The sequence below is a fragment of the Pteropus vampyrus genome, unplaced genomic scaffold (assembly GCF_000151845.1).
Source record: "Pteropus vampyrus isolate Shadow unplaced genomic scaffold, Pvam_2.0 Scaffold51, whole genome shotgun sequence".
Classification (NCBI taxonomy): domain Eukaryota; kingdom Metazoa; phylum Chordata; class Mammalia; order Chiroptera; family Pteropodidae; genus Pteropus; species Pteropus vampyrus.
The window spans coordinates 307,753-329,399 of NW_011888832.1; the positions used below are offsets into that span (position 1 = coordinate 307,753).

Below are 21,647 nucleotides of genomic sequence, written 5' to 3' on the forward strand. Positions count from 1 at the left end.
CGCGCCGTGACGCGGGCATGAGCCTGACCAGCCACCTGCCCACGAAGCGCCCTCGGCCCGGGCCGCGGCGCCCAGGTAACTAGGGGGCGCGAGGCGGGGAGGGGGCCCTAGGCCGAGCCCGCGAGACCCTTGGCGACCGCCACCTGAGAACTCTCCAAGCCCAGGGGCCCTTCCTACTCCGGGGATGGGGAGGCACAGGGACCCGCCACAAAGCCAGGCTGGGCCCCTGAAACCACCCCCGAGTAGGGGAGCCCCGGTCGGGCCCTGACCTCACCCCCGCCCCACATACCCATGGAAGAAGCCCAGGCCCCTGTGCTCCCTGCCCCTGGGCCTGCCATCCCGAAGGGACATAACCCAGCCTATCCCAGCCCCCACTTTCCTGCACCCCCAAATTCCAAGAGACCGTTTTCTCTACCCACTGCCCACCCCCACCTGCAAATGGTACCCACCCTACAACTTAAACTCAGGCCAGCTGCTTCCTACCCTTGAACCTTTCCCTCCCCACCTTGGGGTCCTGTCCACCTTCTTCCCCAGAGTCCCCAAGGCCCTGTTTCCGGTTAAATGCTGTCACGGCAGAGGGGCAGGAGCAGGGGCCTGGGCATCTGGCTGAGGGGGGCAGAAGAGGGCCTCTCTGCAGCCTGCCTGTCCCAAAACGTGGGTGCACCGCGGTTGTCAGGACACTTGGATGGCGGGTTTGGGGCGTAGGGGTCTGGAAGCCAGGGCAGTGAGGGGCCTGGAAGGATCACAGCAGTTGTTCGTGGCTGGGCTTGTTCAGCGCAGATTCTTGCTCCTTTCAGAGGGACGTGGCTCCAGTGCAGGCCATCGCTCTGCCCGATCCCGATGGGTCGCAGGAGCTGTGCCCCCTCTGACCCAGCTGCTTGCCTCTCTGTGCCTGGAAGCTGGCCGCTTCCAGCCTTTCCCTCCTGGGCAGGGCAGCAGGGCTGGGCATGACCTCACCCAACAACCCTGGCCAAGGTGTGGCCACCCGGTCAGGCCTAGACACAGTAGCAGCAGTGCTCACTCCCCCGAGGTGGCTTTGAACCACACTGTGGGTCTGGTACTCGGCTGGTTCTCCAGGAACAACAGTTTGCTGGTTATGACAGCGCTGGGAAGGCCCTGGGACCCGGCGAGGTGGGGGTCTGCCACTGCTCACACACCTCTGGAAGGTGAGCTGGGTCCAGCCAGGTGGATGTTGGTGGTGTTGGGAGAAAGGATGAGGAGGACAAATCCTAGAGAGAACTATGCTTTCAGCTCCCAAATATCGAGCATCCACTCTGCACTAGGCACCATTCTAGGTGCTGAGATGGAGCTGTTAGCTAGACAGATAAGGCCTAGCATCAGGGGGCTGACATTCTAGGGCATTCTAGGAGACAGCCACCGACCAGTGAATGAACTGATGAAGGAACAAGAAATTCGATAGTGATGCACATGAAGACAGTGAAACTGGACGTCGTGATAGAGGCTGCCCGGTGGGGCTCCTTTGGCCAGGGTGGTCAGGGAAGGCCTCTTCGAGGAGGTGGCCTTTGCGCCGAGACGTGAATGAAGCTGCAGAATGAACCTTGGTACCATCTGAGGGAGCAGGGCTGTAGGCAGGGCACAGCAGCAGTGGTCCTGCGTGGGAAGGGGTTAGGCATGTTTCGAAAGAAGAAAGGCCAGCATGGCAGAGCGTGCTGAGCAGGGGCAGACAGGCCAGGGGGGTGGGCGGGGACCAGGAGACAGCAGAGTGGCAGTGTGTGGACACAGCACCACTTTCCCGACTCAAGGGCTGTTTAGATGTCCCCTCCTCCCACATGCCCAGTTGGGTATTTGATCTCTTTGCCACCCACCTTGGATGAGACCTGCAGGGTTTCAGGTGGTGGCTCCTTGTGGGAATTTGTATGGGAGGAGCTGGGGGGCAGAGGACCCCCACCCTCTGGCCCTGATGGTAATCACGCTAGGGCAGAGAGGGCCAGACCACAGGTGTAGGGAGATGGCCCTGGTGTTGGATCTTTGCTATGGGGTGGAGACAGTGAGACAGCAGGGAGCCAGTGTCCAGGTAGGGCTGTCCCTGAAGCCCTGATAAGATCCGATCTGTCAGGGGTGGGGAGGCCCAGCCAGGCAGGCAGCCGCGCCTCCTGCTCAGTCACTGGTTGCCAACAGCAGCAAGCAGTGTGTGTTCTGGAGCCTCCAGGCAGAATCCAGGTGCAGAGAGCAGTGCTTAGGGCTGCTGCCCCATGCGGAGGGTGGGCAGGGGGACCCTGCCCCTCCCCTCTGCTGGGCACCAGGGAGTCCCTGTGCTCCGTCCCCACAGGACACCTGCCCTTCCTGGGAAGAGGGATGGTTCAGTCCTGTTTCCTCTGTGAAGGTGCCTGTGATGGCCTGGCCCAGGGCTGGTACTGCCTCTGGTTGAGCAGCCGGGTGGACGCCAGGCTGAGGGGAGAAAAGCGTGGGATGGGGGGTACCTGGCTCACTGCTGGGCACCCTGCTTAGCTTCTCTGGGTGCTCCAAGCTGAGCTCACAGGCCTGAGACCTCAGGTCCTCTGAATTAGTAGGGCCTTCTTCCCTACCGCAGGCACATGAGAGGCAGAGTTGGCTTTCCCATGGGGAAAGTGGCCCCAGATAGCAAGGCTGGGGCTGGCCCAGCCTGGTTCCTGACCTGCTGGGCCCCTGTGCTCTACTCTTCTATGCCCCATTGGGCCTGTGCAGGCTCAGCCTGGGGTCATCTCTCAGTGAAGTCTCTCTGGGACCTGGGTTGGTTCTGGGTACACACCCCCAACACCTAATCCCATCGCCCATCAGATCTGTGGTCCATCTCTTGGCCCTTCCTCCTCCCTCCCTCCCCAACTCCTCTTTGCTGTACCTTTGGGTCCCAGGCTTGGCCTTGCTCTTGCAAACCTCACTAGGGACTGAATGTGGCTGGGACTCCCTGTGACGCGGGGCCAGAGTGAGCCGCCAGGCCCTTTGCCACCCAGGCTTCCCATGGAAGGTTGCTCTTCTGCTGGTTTATGTTTGTGGGCCTGGGGGATGGGACAGGGTGTGAGCCTATGAACAGAGACGTGGCAGGGGTGCTCCTGAGAGCTTGGTGGCCACAGTCCCTGGGGGGATGCCACTGGGAAGGTCACTGGTGGAGCCAGGAAGGAGAGGCCTGCACTGGGCAGGGGGATTATGGCTGGGTTATGGTGGTTGCACAGCCCTTGTCTGGGCAGCAGCTCTTGAAGTAAAAAGAGCCCTCGTTTTTAAGGCAGAAGTTCCGGTTCCGAAGTGGGCAGGCATGGATTTATTTCCTCACTTAAAATAGGTGAATTTATCCTCATGTTTTTACTGACGAGGAAGCTGAGGCACAGAGGTGTTAAGTGGCTTGCCCAAACCACCTGGGCAGCTGGAGTCACATTCCTGGCTGTGCCCCATCCCGGGCTGCCTCGACCGAACCCAGGGGCCTTGTGTTTTCTCGCACATGTGGACCCACAGTCAGTGGCCAGCCTGCTGCCATCTGAGAAGGGAATTTTATGGAGCTGATCCTTGCTGTGGGGATAAGGCAGCCCCAGGGGCTGGCAGTGGAGACAAAGCTAGTAAAATTTACCCATCTCTGACTGCCAGAGCCTGGGTGTTGGGGGTCAGTGCCCGGGAGGGGACCCCAAACCAGACTTAACAGGAGGAAAGCAGACCACTTGCGTGTCCCATTTGGGAGGGTCTTGGACCCCAGGGGACTGGGATAGAGGGAGTGCATGGGCAGGGAGGCAGCTGAGGGGGTCCTCAGGAGGCCTTCAGGGTGCCGGCAGGATAGGGGAGCATTACTATCTCTGTCTACCCCCCTCCTTGTTTGCATGTGCCACTGGGGCAGTCCCATCTGTTCCTTGTTAGGGACTCCACAGACAGGCCTCCAGGAGATTAATTAATGCCAAGCTGCTGGCAGATCTAGCAGCATTCTTGCCCTAGGGCTCTGTCCTGGCAGCACAGATGCCCAGCCGACCCTAGAAATGCTGCTCCGTTCCCACCCAGCGATCCTGGAGACACGAGGGGGCCTTGTTGCTGGCACAGCCCTGCCTCTGAGCCTGGGTGGCAGAAAGGGCTTAGGAGGTGGCAGGCAGCCAGAGATGGCCACAGGACATTTCGCCCCCAGGCCTGCGGCCATTGCCCACCCTGGAACTTCTCATTCGTCCCTGCCTTTGCCCTGGGCTGGCTATCTGACCTCAGCCATGCTTCTCTGTAGAATGGGGGTTGGACCAGGTCATCACTGAGACCGCCGCCCTGAGTGTGAGTCTTCGTTATTGGTTGATTCACTATCTGATTCTGAGTGGCCCCTGCTGGCACCCCCATTTCCTGCCCCATATTGACGTCCCCTTGGCACAACTCACTGCCATCTCAGTCTGTCCTCTGCCCTAGGCCCAGGTGACTGCTAGTTCTCCCTGTAATTAACTCCCGCCGGGGCTCAGGACAAGGGGGCACCGCTTGGCCTGGCCAGACCCAGTGCCTTCACACAGCGGCCACCTCCTGCCTGACAGGCACATTCCTCAGGCTTATCTGGGAGCCCGCCCCGCTGGACTCTGCCCTCCCACACAGGAAGCGGCACCCAGAGGAACTGCTGGAGAGTCCCGGGGGCTGGGAGCAGGGCCCCAGTGGGCTGGAGGTGATGATTCTCAGCTCCCTGCCTGAGGCTGGAGAGATCCAGGTATAGGATGGGGTGGCGAGAGGGATTAGGGGGTCCACTGAGACCGACAAGGCACATCAGCCCTTCACCTTGGCGAGCATGTGTTCATTCAGACACCAGGCTCCTGGGGAGCCAGCCCCTCCATCTCTGGGAAGGCGCGCCCGTGGGCCTCCTGGGCGTGGAGGGAACAAGTCACCCTAAGTCTGTCCCAAAGTTGTACCAGGAGATAGGGCGGAACCGCAGCTCCGGGACCACCTCTTCCTCTGTCCCCACCTCCACCGTGGAGCGGGCGCCAGTCCTCCCAGGAAGGGGTTAACTGCCAGCCCCAGCCTTGAGGGAGGGGACTGGGCTGGACCATTTTCCTGGCTGCTGCCTCCACCTCGGGTTTTCCTGAATGGTTCTGTCGTCCTGGGGTGGGGAGGGAAGGGAAGGAGGAAAGGCGGGTGGAGGGAGGGAGGGAGGCGTGGGGGAAGAGGAAGGAAAAAAGAGCGAGACAGCCAAGGGAAGAGAAAGATGTCACTGTCTAATCCCCTTGTCATTTTTATTTCCAGCAGCTGCCGGGCGAAGGAGCCGCTAGAACAATGCTGAGGCAGGCGAGGTGAGGAGCAGCCGGGCTGCGCGTGGAAACCCAGGAGTGTCTCGAACAGGTGATCGGAGGAGCCGGAAACTGAGGCCACCCGGGCATCCCTCGCCTCGCCTCAGCCAGGCCCAGTGCCCAAGACAAGGTGGGGAAACCATGGCGACCAGTTTCAACGACATTGTCAAGCAAGGCTACGTGAAGATGAAGAGCAGGAAGCTTGGGGTGAGCCACCCTCCCAGGGTCCTGCCGAGGGACAGGCTCGGAGGACTTGGTTTGGTACCTGGCGGCCGAGTATGCGGCTGCCCACCTGGGCCCGGCATCGTGCATTTGTGGTCTCGAGGCTTCTGGCCAGCGAGCTGCCCAGTATGCGCCTGGGCCTCTGCCCCGGTAAGACTGGCTGGCATCTCAGCGGCTGGGCCAGTGGTGGCAGCCGATAGACAGGCAGCTCCCAGGCTATTGTTGAAGTTGTCACCAGGGCAGCGGCAGGAGCCAGGAGCTCTGGAAATGCCCTGCTGAGTCTGAGCTGAGACCAGCATCTCACTTCCCCTCCCCGCCTCCCCGTTTCTCCCCCCGCCTCCCCCGGCCTCTTTTAAGAACCACCTCTCCTCCGGCTTCCCATTGCTTTCTGTGTACAGGTATTTATTTATTTATCTTTGGTTGTTGCTTTTACTGCTAAAGAAGTGTTTGAAAAGGAGAGTAGCGGGCCGTGGGGGCGGGCAGTGGTGTGAGGGGCGCAGAGGCCGACGTTTCTGTGGTTCATGAATGAGAACTTGAGGCCTATGGCTCTGGGACGGGCCACTTTCCTCAAGTTGCTCCCTCTGTGTTTGGCCCAGAGCTGGTGCTTGGAGGCTCCATGGAGATGAAGCCTCAGACGCCCCTGGGTGTGCGCCCTCTCCCACTGGTGAAGACACCCCAGGAGGCATGGGCAGTGGCCCTGGGGACCAACTTAATGATCTCGATGGGGTTGTCCAGGAGCTGTCTCTGTTGCTCGGCTGTCCCTCCTCGCCTCCAGTAAGGTGTCTGGTAGCTGGACCCCTCCCCAGTGGGAAAGGAACCCTGGTGACCGAGGTGGCTCAAGTCTAGTGTTTTCCCTGGGTCTCTGGTCCCTCCCTTCCTCACTCCCCCATGGCCTTGTTGGAGGTGGGATCAGACTGCTCAAGGCTTCCTGGCTCTCTGCCTGAGTGGCGTGGGGGAGGAGCAGGGCTCCATACCAGCCCCCCTGCCTGGTACCAGACAGAGCAGTGCTGGCCTTGGAGAGGGCTTCCCTGTCCTGCCTGAGGGCCCCATGAAGGCGTCTGTCCAGCCGGGGTCAGCAGCTGAGCTGGTGGGCATGTTTGTAGTCTCATCTGAATTTGGATTTGTGTCCCAGCCCAGGAGACTGAGCCCTGGTGGCCACCAGCCACTCTGCTCTTACCTGAGAGGGGGCTGGGGCCCACTTGGAGTACAGAGCAAGCAGAGAGGCTGAGGCCGAGGTGGGGACGCTGAGTGGGGAGGGCCCCAGCTTTTCTTGTGGCTCCTCATTCCTATGGGCCCCGACCTAGCAGGTCCTACGGGGCCAGCTGGGTTAAGGCCATGTCCGAGACAAATCTTACCTGGAAAGCAAGCCACCTGAGGCAGCCACTGGGCTCGGTATCAGACCTGTTCCAGGAGACTGGGAACCTAAGGTGGGCACAGCCAGGTGGAGGGATTGGGTGCTGGCACATGGCCAGGCCCAGTCTGGGGTCCCTCCCCGCCTACTCAGAGAATTCAGCTTTCCTATGCAGACCTGATATGAGGGGCTGTGGTCACCCCCAGAGCAGCCATGCTCGTCTTAGCCCACAGAGCTAAGTGGGGAGGGGTTGAAAGAGATCGAGAGCCCAACCTCCTTCCTGCCAGGGCCTTCCTCCGAGGCAGAGCTGTGGCAGAGTGTTTCTGAAGCCTGATCAAAGACCTGTGAGAAGTGGGGAAGGAGGGCTCTTGAGCACAGTGGCTCCCTGGGGCCGTGTGTGTGTGTGTGTGTGTGTGTGTGTGTGTGTGTGTGTGTGTGTGTGTGTGTCTGTAACCAGGCAACCAGGATGCTCAGGCCCCCGGGCCCTTTGCCCTTGACATTGCAGGCTACATGGAGCCCAACTTAATAGATTATATATGGTCATCTATCCATCTATCCATTCAGTCACGGTCCCTTCATATGGTCGGTCATTCAGAGCTCTGTTAATGTGGCTACCAGGATGTGAGTGAGGATTCAGAGAATAAATACAGTCTTTGCCCTAAAGGAACTCCTCAGCCGAGAGCTGAGGCCTGCCATGGTTTACGGGGATAGGCCAGGGCCGAGCCAGAGTCATGTGTGCAGGGGCAGCACTCCTCCTAGGGTTCTGAACAGACAGGAGCCACAAACGGCACGGCTCTGGCTGGCTTCTTGGGATGGAGGCTGCCTAGGCTCCCTGTACTCTGGGACTCTGCCTGCCAAGGACCTGGTGCCTGCATGCCAGAACAGGGTCAGGGAGAAGGCAGGGCTTGGGGCTGTGGCCTAGAGGACCCCTTACCTCCTCTGCTCTGGGCCACCCCTCAGTCTCCCTGTTTGCCTGTGAAAGGAGCGTCAGATTCCTGGCGAATGGGGTCTGTGGGCTTCTGGGGTGCCCACTGAAAGAGTAGGTCCATCTCAGCCAGACTCTGGGCTGGAAGAGAGCCTGAGGCAGGAGGCAGGGAGCTGTGGAAGGAAGAGTCAGCAGCCCAGGCAGGTGGCTGGGGCCACCCCTCAAGGTGTCTGACTTGCCAGTTTGCCCCTGTAGCCCTGGAGGATGGTCTGCTCCCTCCGTCCTGGCTCCTTGACCCTTGGGAAGAGTCCAAGAAGCTGTAGAGAATTTTAGTCACAAAGTCATTGGCAATAGTTGGCAAGGAGAGAACTTTGCCGAGGAAGGCACTGTGCTCTGGGGTAACCCCAAGTTCTTGGCTCTGCCCCTTTACTTCTGAGCACCTCTGATTTCCCGACTGGCACAGAGAACTAACTCTGCCCCCTCCCAGAGCCCCAGGGTTGGTTAGAGAATAAAATGAGTGGGTAAATGAAAGCTCCTGGAGACAAGAAGGGGTGTTGCCTACATCAAGCCCTCCCCTAGCTCTGAGAACAAGGGCCGTGGTGATGTGCAGGCTGGGGGTGGGCAAGGGTCTAACCCCTGTCCCTAGAACACTCCCTCTGTTGTGGCTGGAGATTCTAGCTCTATCGTTTATTAGCTGTTGCTTTTTGATGCCTCCGTTTCCTTATCTATAAAGGGGAAATAATAGAACCAGCCTCAAGAGTGACCCTGAGTGCTAATAACAAAAAGTGCAAATAAGCAACACTCAATAAATGTTGGTTACTTATATCACAGTTGACCCCTGAACGATGTGGAGGTTAGGGGCGCCAACTCCTGGTCCCCTGCATAGTAGAAAATCTGTGTATAGTTTTTGACTCCCCAGTTGTCCCTCGGTATCCATGGGAGATTGGATCCAGCATCCCCGCAGACAATAAAATCCACAATGCTCAAGTCCTTTATTAAAAGTGGCATAGAGCAGTGCATGCAGTCAGCCATACACATCCTCAGATTCCCAACCACAGATCAAAAATCCTGCAGAACTCAGGGATACAGAAGGTCAACTGTGTATTTCTTGAAAAAAATCCACATGTAAGTGGACCCACGTGGTTCAAACCAGTTTGTTCAAGGGTCAGCTGTGCACTCAGAACTGAGGGTGACTCAGAAGTGTGCCCTTTGTGGAACACCTTTTCACGAGCCAGCCAAGAAACGACTGCCTTTTCAATTTGGGGAGGGGACGTCTACTCCATGGAGGAGTCATGCTGGTGTCAGCTGTCCCCAGGTTTCCTCCTGAGCTGGGATCCCAGGAAGGCTGTGTGGCACTGCCCCCTGTGGTAGGCAGGGGTAATTACATGGCCATGTTAGGTGGGAGTGGTCCAGGGAAGCCTGAAACCCTTGTCATCTTGCCCCACAGATCTACCGCAGGTGCTGGCTGGTGTTCCGGAAATCCTCCAGCAAGGGGCCCCAGCGGCTGGAGAAGTATCCGGATGAGAAGTCAGTGTGCCTCCGAGGCTGCCCCAAGGTTAGGGGGCCTGGGCCCCAGCTCCCCTAACCTAACGCAATGATGATGAGTCCTGAGGTTCAGGAGCACCCTCCCAGGGGCGGCAGAACTGTAGGGGATACAGAGGGGAGTGTTCCAACCTGACTCCCTTGTGGATGCTGTCCTAGGTGACCGAGATCAGCAATGTCAAGTGTGTCACGAGGCTCCCCAAGGAGACCAAGAGGCAGGCGGTAGCCATCATATTCACTGATGACTCAGCCCGTACCTTCACCTGCGACTCAGGTGAGACGCTGGGGCTGCAGACCTCTGTCCAGCCTCCGCTGGGCCAGTTGTGGTCCAGCAGTCCGGTCAGGAGGAGGCAGAGCAGGGCTAGGCCTGACTGGCATGACGGTTGGGGATGAGAGTTGGGGGGGGGGGTGCCTTCATGGGAGCAGGTCCCCAGGATGAGGTCGGGCAGGCAGGCAGAATCTACTGGCCTTGCCCTCCCTGCCTTGCATGGTGGGATAACTCAGGCTGAAGTGAATGGGGTGGGCTGTTGGCGGACCGAGTTGGCAGCATGACGAAGTGCCATTTTCTCCAGAGCTGGAGGCGGAGGAGTGGTACAAGACACTGTCTGTGGAGTGTCTGGGGTCACGGCTCAACGACATCAGTCTGGGAGAGCCAGACCTCCTGGCCCCAGGGGTGCAGTGTGAGCAGACAGGTGAGGCTTGGGCTGGCAATAGGGGGGGGGGGGGGGGGGGGGGGGGGGAAGGGGCAGGAGGCCCCCCCATGGGAAGCTCCAGGCCCACTCATCCTCTCCCACTCAGATCGTTTCAATGTCTTCCTGCTGCCCTGCCCCAACCTGGATGTGTATGGCGAGTGCAAGCTGCAGATCACCCACGAGAACATCTACCTCTGGGACATACACAACCCCCGCGTGAAGCTCGTCTCGTGGCCCCTCTGCTCACTGCGCCGTTACGGCCGGGACGCCACACGCTTTACCTTCGAGGCTGGCCGGTAGGACCCTCTCACCCCCCAACCCTGTCCCACCATGGTTGTGATGGGGGCTGCCATCCACTGTGTTGGCCATTGTGCTTGGAGCTTATCAGCATAGCAATCAGAAAAGGAATGTGATGTTCTCACTTTATAGATGAACAAATTGAGGCTCACGGAAGGCAGGTCAAGTGAAGCTGTGAACAAAAGTCAAATTGCTTGGGTTCAAATCAGGTGCTGGCACTGGCACTTACTGGCTCTAGGATTGTGGGCCCGAGTCTGTTTCTTCGTCTGTTACATAGGGGATAGGAAAGGTACCTAACCCCATGGAGCTATGGTGAACGTTGAATCAACCCTAGCGTGAACACTGGAGCCCGCTCGCCTGGACCTGAATTCTGTATAATCCTCTGCATGACCTCGGTGCAGTTACGCACCTTCTGTATGTCTCAGTTTCCTCACCTGTAAAGTGGTTTGTGAAAACTAATGATGAGGAAACGGTACTAGTGCACGGACCAGAGGAGGGTGGTAGAGAAAAGTGAATGGGTCGATTCTTGTAAAGCATTTAGCTCTCCACCTGGCATGTAGAAAATGCTCAGCGCCTTCGAGCTGTGTGGCGAGACCCCCGGGCGACGGTCCCACCTGTTCCCCAGAGGCCCTGCAAGCAAGCACGTGCATGGATGTGGTGGGGTCCCCAGCCCCTTGCCCTCCACGCCACTTGTGTTCCCAGGATGTGTGACGCCGGGGAAGGGCTCTACACCTTCCAGACGCAGGAAGGGGAACAGATTTACCAGCGGGTCCACAGTGCCACCCTGGCCATCGCCGAGCAGCACAGGCGGGTCCTGCTAGAAATGGAGAAGAATGTGAGGGTGAGGCGGGGGCGGCTCAGCCCCAGGGACAGGGGAGGCTGTGGGTGGGCAGGCCGAGTGCCTGGACTGTGCCAAGTGTCTCCACTTAGTGTGCACGCAGCAGAGGCAGGCAGGGTCTTGGGCTGGCCACTTGGGCATAAGCCACTGCCCCCAGGGCTAATGGGAGGGACGCCCTTCTCTGCCTCACAGCTGCTGAACAAGGGCACGGAGCATTACTCGTACCCCTGCACGCCCACTACCATGCTGCCCCGCAGTGCCTACTGGCACCACATCACGGGCTCCCAGAACATTGCCGAGGCCTCCAGCTACGCCGGTGAGTCCCTGCTGTGCCCCACACTCACCTGCCACGAGGCTCTGTGGCGGACAAGGCCTCCTGGGCAGGAGTCTTGACTGAGACTCGAGTCCTGAATCTCCCTCTGTGCCCACAGGTGAGGGGTATGGGGCACCCCAGGCCAGCTCAGAAACGGACCTCCTCAACAGATTCATCCTGCTGAAGCCAAAGCCCAGCCAGGGGGACAGCAGTGAGGCCAAGACCCCACCCCAATGAAGGCAGGGCTGGTGCGCACCAATGACAGCTGGGGCTGCCTGCTGCAGAGCTGACTGCGGCGTCTTGTGGCCAGCCTCGTGGGGCTGCTGGCCAAGAGCCTGGAGAAAGGGAGCAGGCTGTCCCTTCCTGGCCCCCAAGGGTGAGGCTGGACCAAGGCAAAGGGCTGGCCACACCACCTGAGCATGTGTGAGGGGCTAGAGCTACCATGGGACTATATACTGTTAATGATTTTAATATATACAGCTTATGACATATTCTGTATTAATGAATTCCCCCCGTCCCTCCCTGCCACCACATACATATTTTTTAATCCCAAGACCAGACCACAGTCAAGGCTGGTTTTGAATGTGAGGGCAGCTGTTTCCTGCCCTCCATGGTACAGCCCTCCTGCTGCCAGGACTTGCTTGAGCTGCCGGGGCCAGACAAGGAAGACAATCAGAACTCAGGGCTGGTGCTCTGACTGCTGGCTTTTCCCAGGCAACCCAAGGGCTAACATGGCAGGTAGCTTCTCAGTTCCTCTGGCCCTAGAGTGGCACAGGATCTGAACTTACAGTACCACTTGGTAGCCTTGCACTTGGGAGTTTTAGGCAGAGGTGACATCTGATTGACACCTCTGGTGAAAATTGGGTTTGAAAAAGGAAATTTCCGCCCAAGCTCCTTCCTGCTTAGTGGGCTGAGATAATACCCTGGGGGTGGGGGTGCTGGTAACCTCAGCCAGGCAGAGGATGGCCAGTCCCAAGCTCTTTCCTGACCCAGGGCCAGGCCAGCAGGGAGGCCGCGGCAGGACTGCTGTGGGGAGCACCCCTGCCGTCCCCCCTCACTGACCTGGGGTGGGCAGCGCCCCAGCAGGGGGGCCCCTCTCCTGTTCGGCCGCCCTCTGGCCAGTGGAAAGCACTCAGCAGCACTCAGAAACCGAGCCTTTCCTCCTCCCCACACGGTGCTGAGGCTCCCTGCTGAAATGCAATTAAAGCAATTGATTTTCTAGTGCTGGTATTTATTGACTACCGGGCAGAAGGGCTATCTTTCTATTCACATCAAACCTCTGGTTGCGTTTTTTTGTTTGTTTGTTTTTAATACTTTAGGGTTCTGATTTGTGGGAACGGACCTTGTTACCTTGTTGTAAATAACCACTATTCCAGTTGTGGCAGGAGGATAAAGCAAGAGGCCCCTCCAGCAGAGCCCTGGAGCCAGGGAGGTGGCCACAGCCAGCTCGGCTCTGAACCTGACCCAGGGAAATGACCACCCAGGGGAGTAAGCCGGCCTGAAGAAGAGAGCCTGGCCTAAGGCCTCGGAGAGGGAGGCAGAGCTGGCTGGCTCAGCTAGTGGCACGATGACGCATGAAAGAGATTATGTTGTGCTCTTTATTGCCAAAAATAAAAACTTTTAAAAAGACGACTATTGTCAATCAATAAATCTCTCTTCCTTTCTGCACTGGGGCCCTGGTTTTCTCCAGGCTCCTCCTGCCAGGCTGCCTAATTCACTGCTTTGGGTATGTTCTTACCTATAGGACTTCGGGGTCAAGGCCAGACCTTCATTAAAGCCCTTGCCCACCCGCTTCCCTCCCCCAAACTAAATCATCAGGCCATTGGCCGTGAAGTTGTAACTGATGGGTAGAGAATGAAACACAGGGTTTATTGGAGCCAGGAGTGCCAGGATCTAACACTGTTCTCAAAGGGTTCTCAAATTAGGGACACGGGAATTTGAAGTGCCAGTAGGCTGGCCCTGGGAGGGACTGGGTTTGTAGGCAGCCTGAATGAGGGTTCTAGCACTCAATCCTAACATGGGAAACCTAACGCGTAACTGAAAATTCCAACTTTTGGACAAAGTAAAGAGCTGAAATAACCGAAAAAGAGAGTCCAGCTCAGCGGTTCTCAGCAGGGAAGGAGTTCGGCCCCACAGGCAGATTAGGAAACAGGGTGGGAAGGATGTTCTGGGTTCTGCGAGTGCTACCGGCCATCAGCAGGCAGGGCCAGGGATGCTGAATGTTCAGGAAGAGACGGCCTGCCTCGAATACTAGTGGCACCCCTGACAGCCTGTGACGGAGGAAGGTAGGGATGGACCCACCCTTCCCCACTGCTGCCTTTCTAGCTGGTACTGACGGCCTGCCAAGAAGCTTGAGCAATAGCCATCTAGACCGCAGAAGCTAGAAGAGTCTCAGGAGAGACCTGAAACCAGCTGCTGGCTTGGAGCCCCCTTTCTGCTGAAACCGACGAGCCGCAGCTAGTTTATGGTGAGGACGTCGCTCTGGATCTCGTGGCTTAACTGGGTCTGCAAATCGCTCAGTTTCTTCTTCAGTCCAGAGAGGGCAGAGAGGACAATGGTTTCGGGGCGCAGAGAGCCACAGGACTCCACATTGTAATAGAACCTGAAAAGCGAGAGTCCGGTGGGTGCCCTCCCCGGGGCGCTGGCTGGCCTGAGCTTCGGCCATGGCCACCTCACCCTCCCTCCCGAGTCGTCATTCCTTTCCCACCATGAACTTGACCTTGCCCCAGGATCGGCCTCCAACCTCTTACGGGTCCCAATGCTCTTTACAGAACCTCAAAGGGGCACTAGCTCTCTCAAAAAGACTGTGAAAACCTCAAACACTTCTGACCGGCGCTCCGCACTGAGGAGAAAGCAGAGCATCAAGCAGGCAGGGGCGCGTGCTCCAGCATCTTTGTGCTCGTCACTAGAAGACTGTGGTCAGTTTCTGGCCCTAGGCTGACCCCTTCTTCGGAGGTTGAAAACCAAAGTAGGAACCGCTTGCATAACTGGAGGCCCCTCTTTCTCACAGTGACTAAAAGGGGGTAATGACCTGTCCTGGGATGTGCATGTATCATGGGTCTGGCAGCTGTCAGCCCCTCCTCAGTTTATAGGAAGTGGGATGTGAGGGAAGGGGTCCCCCAAACTCAGGGCCTGCGCTGAGACTGTACATTCTTACACACTTCACCTTCATGGCCGGACAAGGGTCTTACCTCTCTGGCTTGCCATTGGGGTCGTAGGGAGCCTGTGACTCGTCCTCATCCAACTCTGAGTACTCACTCTTCGGCCTAGTGACAAAGACAGGTCAGCACAAGGTTGCTACTGCTGCTGTCAGGGCACCTGCTACATGTCACTAGGAGCCATGTCTACCCACACCCACCCTGCCTGCCTGCCTTCACTCCCAGCTGGAACCTACCATTCCTCTGGCTTGGGGTATACTGTGTGCCTCAGGGCATTGTCGGGATCATACTCAAAAGCCACCCCTGCAGTTGGGTTCCACTTGGCATGCTCCTTGCCAAAGCCCTTTTTGGCATAGGCTCGAAGTCTCAGCTCCTGGCCCTTTCTCAGCTTGACGATCAGGATGTCTGTGAGGAGGGAGGGGAGTTGGTTAAGGTCAGGAGAGGCATGACCCCCCAAATTTTGGCCTAGAGTGCCAATGGAAGACCATACACATCTAGAAAAACAGGTTAAAAGTCAGCTGACAAGAAGACCAGACAGCACAAGCAGCTGTGTCCAGTCTCCGCCTCCCCACTGGCCGCAAAGCAACGGGCTGGGTAGACATCCACACAGTCCTCCGGCCCCATACCATCCTGTTCCACGTAGTCATTGGGGTCGTTATCTCGGTTCCGGGAGGTCACCTGCAGGAAGCCCAAATGAGAAACAGTTATTAGCTGTTCCTATATCTCCCCAGTATCTCCTTCTGGCAACTACCTTCCAGCAGCTCTGGATCACCACCTGCCAAACCAGGTTCAGGTGAAGGCAGAAGGCAACACAGGGAAGGTCAGTGTCTTCTGAGAGCCCACCCTAGTCCAGCCCACTTGGAGCCAGAAGGAGAAAGGCAGAGGCCCTGGGCAGGGAGGGAGGAAGGGTGTGCTCAGGTACTGACCGGGATGACCCGGGGGCTGTTGGAGATGAGGTCTCGAGACGTGACGTGCCGGGTCTGGTCTTCGTTGCACCGCACGTCTAGGGTGAACTCTACCGAGCACTCAGGGCAGAACTCCTCACACGTGCAGTCCTGAGGCAGGAGGAGAAGCCAGAATGAGGTGGCGAAGCCTGTGCTCCCACTTCTAGTACCCAGCCCCTCAAGTCTCATCTGAGAAAGGGCTGGCCGGTCTCCAGGCTCTCGTGAGCTGCGTCGGGCTGGCACACCTTCTCATGGGCTGCTCGAATGTAGGCACTTCCCAGTTTAGAGACAACCCATACACACTGACAGCCACCAGCCACCAGGCCACCACTGCTAACACCTGATCTGGCCCTCCGAGTGTTCTTCGTCAGAGAACCACGCTGATGAGAGAAGACGTGCTTTCACACTCCACTTCAGCTTCCCACGAACTAAGTGGACTAGCTTGGGGATATAATCACCATTTAAAGCAAAAATTAGCAAAAGACAAAAGTATTTCTCAAGTTTTAGGCTACTGATCTTTTCTAAAAAAAAAAAAAAATCACCTTTCTATTATGGAAAATGTCATACATTCCCAAAAGCCAAGAAGAATGTAACAGTCTGCCATCGTGTGACCATCACTCAGCTTCAATAACTATCGACAGTTTGCCATTCTTTAAAGGACTGATTCTTCTAACAACCCAGTCCCTGTCAGGAACTATCTGCAACAGTTTAACTTAATCGAGCAAACTGTTCTGCCCTCATACCAGTAAAGAAAATCCAACATACTTTAGATGATTTTGAGGCGAGGGGGAACTAGAGGCCACACCTGGATGGTCTATAGTCACATACAGGTGAGGCAGGAAGGCAATCTGGATCTGCGAGGCCGAATAACTCTTGGAACTATGAAACGGAAGAATCAAAATGTAATGGAAGATAAAAATATGAAAAGGTACTCGACCTCAAAAAAAAAAGTATAACGAAAGGAAGAGTCTGCTCAAGAGTAAATGAGACTAAAGAGGTATAACAACCAAATGCAATATATAAATCTTGGCTGGATCACAGACACGAAAATGAAAAACAATAAAGGACATTTGGGGGACAACTGTAATAGATATTACAAATTAGTTGTGGTTATGTAGGAAAACATCCTCATTCTTAGGACATGCAGTACTGTAGTCAGGGGAGAGGTGTCATGATACTTACAACTTTCTTTCAAATGGTTCAGCAAAAACAACATAGATCTCAAAAATAAGGCAAATGTAGCAAAATATTAACAACTGATAATGAAAGATAAAAAGTAAATGGGTATTTATTATTCTATTTCTTCCACGTTTCTGTAGATTTTCAGATAAAAAAAAAAAAAGGACCATAGGACTACACCACCTTTTGATAAATATTAATACTAGGAAAAAACTTAACGGAAGGAACGGCCAGGTAACAGGGCATGCATGGCGTTACATAAGATATTGCCAAACTCCTCTTCAACTGGTTATACACCTGTCCCCACCAATATCTGTGTTTTATTTCTTAAAAACAAAAATCTGGAGATATGAAGCAAGCATGGAAAAAGGTTAAAATGTGACAAGTTGTTTCGTAGGACCATGAATATCTGTTACATTAACTCCAAATTTTGCTGTGCACTTAAGTATTTTTTTTAAAAAAATACATATATATTTACAAGACACATCAAATTAGCAACCACAAGTGACATGCCCGTGGGAATTAGAAGATGGGTTAATTCAGAATCATCCAAAGCCATCGAGAGGGAACAGTCTCAGCTGTTATCTAGTGCAGTCCTGGTGAAGAGATGCGCTAATCCTGGGCCACTCTCTCCCTAGTCCTAGGCCTCTTAACGTTATCAGCAGAGAGCAAACACGGCCCTAGAGGACGGAGCCATGTCTTACTAGCACCATCTATGGCGTGAGCCATAAATCTGGCAGCCAGCAGCACTCCAGTCTCTCAAGCGCTGCTCAGTGGAACAGTTCCTGCTTCCTCTCCTTGTCCTTGCCCTCCAGCCCCAATCTTCTGTTGATTCCCTTTAGCCTTCCAGGCCTGTCGCTGGTGAGAGATGCTCTGGAAAGCGGAGTCTGAACAGATCAGATTCTGAAAAGGACCACGCACATCCCCCCACCCACTGCCTGTTTGGTATAAATAGGCATTCGGGTATACACCCCCTCCTGTGTGACCTCTAAAGAGACTCCCTGATGCCCTGTGAGTCTAATCCATTAGAGGCCCATCGAAACCAAGGACCAATGCCTGCCTTGGGCTCCAGACAACATCTCCATACTGTCTTTCTAAAGGCTAGAAGCAAGACGTCAGGAAAATCCTTCTGAGGACTGGAGACCCCACCTCCCCCAGCCACATTCCACTCAATCACCCAGCATACCCGGGAGTACTGCAGCTTGTCCACGATGTCATCGCTAGTGAGCGGGATTAATCCTGGAAGACACAGAAAAGCACTCTAAAGAAGGCCGAGTGGCTGAGTCAAAAGCAGACCCTAGAAGTCCCCTGGGGAGTGAGGAGGCTTCCTCTCTGGGTCCAGGAACAGCTCCCTCCCTTTCCCCTTCCAAAACCCAGGACTCACCAAGCCTGTGAGCGATGAACTCATCGTGAAGGACTGAGGAATTGGCATCAATTTGAACCCAATCAATAGCTAAAAAATAAAAGTAGCAGACACAGAGCTTAGCCACCAAATCCACCTAAAGACAGAGCAGTGGCTCTCAAGAGTTAGAGATCACCTGATGCTTACTGAATTGCAGAGGCCTGGGCCAGGCTGCCAGCGATTCTGATTCACAGGGCTCTAGAGTGGGGTCCCGGAATCTGCATATTGACAAGAACCACACACACCACACACCTCACTACTCAGGCAGGTTTAATGCAGAGGGTTCCCTGTACCACATAGGAAAACACTACTCAGAGAATACCACGGGAGCGGGAACATGTTTCTTTGAACTGAATATTTCCAAGAGAAGCACTTAAATCTGTTATTCATGCCAACACCAAATTCAAGAACACCAACTATTTGGACACTTAAAAGTTAAAGAAAATCTCACAGAGGTATCACAGACTTCTGGTCCATATCTCATGTTATGATATAATGACCACATTACTCAATTTAATACTTTATTATCACTCAGTCAACCAGTGTCTACAGAATTCCTTTAGTGGGCAAGGCATATTAAGTATGAAAACCAATCCTTATCAGCAATGAGCCAACAGGAGGACTCTATGCTCACACACTCGACTTAAACACATTCGTTCATTCATAAATAAACATCTGCACATAAACAAATTCATAAAGCAAATGCCTTTGAAGCCCAACTGCCAAATGACACTAGAAACGGAGGTCAGAAGAGGACCAGACATAGCCAGGCCTCAACCTGCTTTGTTCTATGCTTCCTATTGCTTTCCGGACCCAAGCAAATAACCAAAAGCTAAGTTCTTCTTCCTCTGCCCCTTTACTCCCCAAGCTCCTGTCCCTGGCATGCTCTTGCCCTCTCCTGTGCAGGTTAGAACCCTCTGAGCCTCCTACAATTGGAGGCTTGCCTGCCCTCCATGACACAGGTATGATCACTACCTTTCTGTAAGCACCTTCCTCACAAAATTCTGTCCGGACTTCTCTTAAAACACTCATCATATTTTGACTTGTGCTATCTTTGTGTATGTCTTGTCTCTATCTCAAGCTTCGAAAATTCCTTGGAGCAGTCTTCAGATGTCTTAACTTTTGTATTCCTAGCTTTGACCTGGAATGTAGCAGGTTCTCAATTATTATTTGCAGAACTGGATTTGTAGGAAAAGTAGCATTTGGACTTGGAATGTCAGGGCTGCAACATAAAATATAACTCCCTTATTTTTGATTAGCCGACCAGCATGCCAAGCTCTGAGTTGACTGGGGGTGGTGGTATTGGTGGATAAACTACAATGCCCTCTTGTTTACCAATCATTTGGCCTGCTTATTTCCTTAGGAATCTACGTACTTGCTGCAGCAGCTCTGATGTCCATTTCTTTTTCCTAACCCAAACTCGCTGGGTTGACACTCAAAAAGTATTTGTAATATATTTGTAATGTACCTGGAGCAGTGTGGCTGGAGCCACAGCAGAAACATCCTCCCTCCTGTAAGCGCCATCAGCACTGAAGCTCTGCTTCTCCTGAACTACTGATCTAAAGCTATCACAGTGCTGTCTGTGGAGTCATCTTTCCCCTGTAACTTCACCACGGGCTCCATGACGGCAAGGACCCTGTACTATACAGCCTTGCACTCCCAGTGCCCAGCACCAATGCCTGGCATTTATGTTCCACAAACGCAGTTGAAGGAACACATTCATAAAAAGTCGTCTACCAGCTCTGAACACGCACTAAACACAAGGCACTTAATAGATTATACTTAATCCTTGACATCACGTGATACATAGTATTAGTGTCCGAGTGTTAGAGGAAACTGCAGCCCAGTTTAATAACGTGCCCAAGTTTCAGAGAGAGTGATAACAGTATTCGAACCCAAATCGGCGAACTCCTGAACCCATGCTCTTCACCAATGCAAATGTAAGAATGGACCTAAGTGGCCAGTGGGAGCCAGGGACACAGGGTCTGATTAAGTTCCCAGCATTTTCCTCAGCGCCCCCGCCACCACCTCAAACCAAGGACTGGAAGCAGGAGCCCCAAGGTCGGGGTGGACGGGAATGGTGGCCCTGGGAACCAGCAGGCGGGGTCGCTTACCTATTATGGGCACCTCAGCGATGAAGACTCTCCGAATAGAATTGGCCACCCTGAGGGATGAAAACCAAGAGGCGTGGGGGCACCGCAGCCTCGAAAAGCCAGTCCCGCGCCCCACGCTTCCCAAAGTCGAGGCCCTGGCACAGGGGGGCCAGCAGACACGACCCCCCGCCCGCCCGGGCTTGAGCCCCGGCGCTCCAGAGCCGCCAGCCTCCCTCAGCCGACTTACGCCAGATCCGTATTCTCGATGATAAACTTGACATTCTCGTCGGTGAGCTCCGTGATCCGCACAGTGGGCTGATTGGCGTACGGCATCACGGCCCGCCGTCCGGCTGGCCTCCGGCGTCAGCCCCGCTTGGCGCCGCCGCACCGGAAGTCGCTCGGCATGGCCCCTGCCGCTTCCGGGGAGACGCGCCCCACAGCGCCACCTGCTGTTCGGAGGCTGGGGCTGCTCCCGGCCCGCCGTTTTCTATCCACTACCTACCTACCTAGTTTAGACGCATCAGGTTCAACCATCTTGGAAGGCTATTCCGCAAAACATGCATACACCCTTGACCCAAAGATAACACTTCCAGGAATTCATAGTGCAGAAATACTTGCAGTTGTAAGCAAAGATACAAGTACAGGGACGATCGCTGCAGCGCAGTTTGTAGCAGCGAAAAATAAAACTAATTGTCCATTGACAGAGACCTGGTAAAATATACAGTTTGTGCATTTATGAAAAAACAAAAGTTTAGTAAAGTATACTTGAATGATAGGTATGTGTACCCTTTCCTTTCCACCCTCAAGCCTGGATCATGCACTTCTGAACCTGCAGGAAGAAAAAATGCTCTTTTTTAATGCATCATCTAGCATTGTGTAGTTGTGGGGTGGGGTTGGGGGGATGGGGATGAGTAGCTCTTCATCTCTGCATCTCCAGTGCCTGCCAGTGTGTCTCATTGGGTGAATGCGCAATAAAGAATAACCAAAGTCTTCTAAACAGCCAGGAGAGGTTTGAACAGGCCTCAAAAGGTGGCAGCTGCCCATACACAGAGGCCCTAAAATCGAAGTTGCAGGGAGGGCTACACTTAGTGGGCAGAAGAGTAATCAGATAGAGTTTGCCTTAGCAAGGAGTGACGCCTCTTCCTGAGAGAGTTAAGGGCTTTGAGGGGGCCTTTGCCTACAGCCTGTGTCATCTCTGTAAATTAAGAATTAAAGTTGAATGAGAAAGGGATGCTATGAAGGATAAAGGAGAGAATGGAATGAAATTTGGAACAGCTACCACAGGGAATCTGACAGGGTGTTGAGATCAAAAGAATTAGAGGTGCCGAAAAGGGGCCCCGTAGAAGGCCCACAAGAAACTGGAAATTCCTGTTAGCTTGTGACTTCTCCCATCCATATTCAGTTGACTTAGGGGACAGCAAAGCAGAAGGCAGATGCTATGGACAACTGTCTGTCCCCAAAATGTTGAA

The 21,647-nt window shown here is 54.9% G+C and overlaps 2 protein-coding genes across 5 annotated transcripts; one reads left to right on the top strand and one right to left on the bottom strand.

Moving 5' to 3' along the window:
- DOK4 (docking protein 4) lies at positions 1–13,032 on the top strand. 4 transcript variants are annotated; one of them, XM_011360097.2, is made up of 9 exons: positions 1–75; positions 5,179–5,429; positions 9,168–9,275; positions 9,422–9,536; positions 9,835–9,954; positions 10,061–10,250; positions 10,954–11,092; positions 11,282–11,405; positions 11,521–13,032. In XM_011360097.2, exons 2-9 carry the CDS (start codon positions 5,364–5,366, stop codon positions 11,637–11,639), a joined length of 981 nt encoding a protein of 326 aa, XP_011358399.1. In that variant the 5' UTR covers positions 1–75; positions 5,179–5,363; the 3' UTR covers positions 11,640–13,032. The 4 variants fall into 4 exon arrangements, with proteins under 4 accessions (XP_011358399.1, XP_011358398.1, XP_023386391.1 ...); XM_011360096.2 differs by lacking the exon at positions 1–75 and adding an exon at positions 4,513–4,648; XM_023530623.1 differs by lacking the exon at positions 1–75 and adding an exon at positions 4,513–4,648 and having other exon boundaries at positions 10,954–11,086; positions 11,521–13,031.
- Positions 12,987–20,581, bottom strand: POLR2C (RNA polymerase II subunit C). Its single transcript, XM_011360095.2, has 9 exons — positions 20,426–20,581; positions 20,200–20,249; positions 18,068–18,136; positions 17,870–17,922; positions 15,487–15,615; positions 15,187–15,238; positions 14,797–14,965; positions 14,594–14,668; positions 12,987–14,004 (listed from the first exon to the last, which is right to left on the bottom strand). Exons 1-9 carry the CDS (start codon positions 20,509–20,511, stop codon positions 13,860–13,862), a joined length of 828 nt encoding a protein of 275 aa, XP_011358397.1. The 5' UTR covers positions 20,512–20,581; the 3' UTR covers positions 12,987–13,859.
- Positions 20,582–21,647: the final 1,066 nt, after the last annotated feature.

Excerpts from the sequence above, each read along its gene's own strand:
- POLR2C (XM_011360095.2), bottom strand. The coding sequence starts at position 20,511 with ATGCCGTACGCCAATCAGCCCACTGTGCGGATCACGGAGCTCACCGAC. Across the intron at positions 15,616-17,869 it reads ACAAGCTGCAGTACTCCCGG|GACTGCACGTGTGAGGAGTT; the intron begins GTATGCTGGGTG and ends CTCCTGCCTCAG. Across the intron at positions 14,005-14,593 it reads CCCAATGGCAAGCCAGAGAG|GTTCTATTACAATGTGGAGT; the intron begins GTAAGACCCTTG and ends CTCGCTTTTCAG.
- DOK4 (XM_011360097.2), top strand. The coding sequence starts at position 5,364 with ATGGCGACCAGTTTCAACGACATTGTCAAGCAAGGCTACGTGAAGATG. Across the intron at positions 9,537-9,834 it reads TACCTTCACCTGCGACTCAG|AGCTGGAGGCGGAGGAGTGG; the intron begins GTGAGACGCTGG and ends CATTTTCTCCAG. Across the intron at positions 9,955-10,060 it reads GGTGCAGTGTGAGCAGACAG|ATCGTTTCAATGTCTTCCTG; the intron begins GTGAGGCTTGGG and ends TCTCCCACTCAG.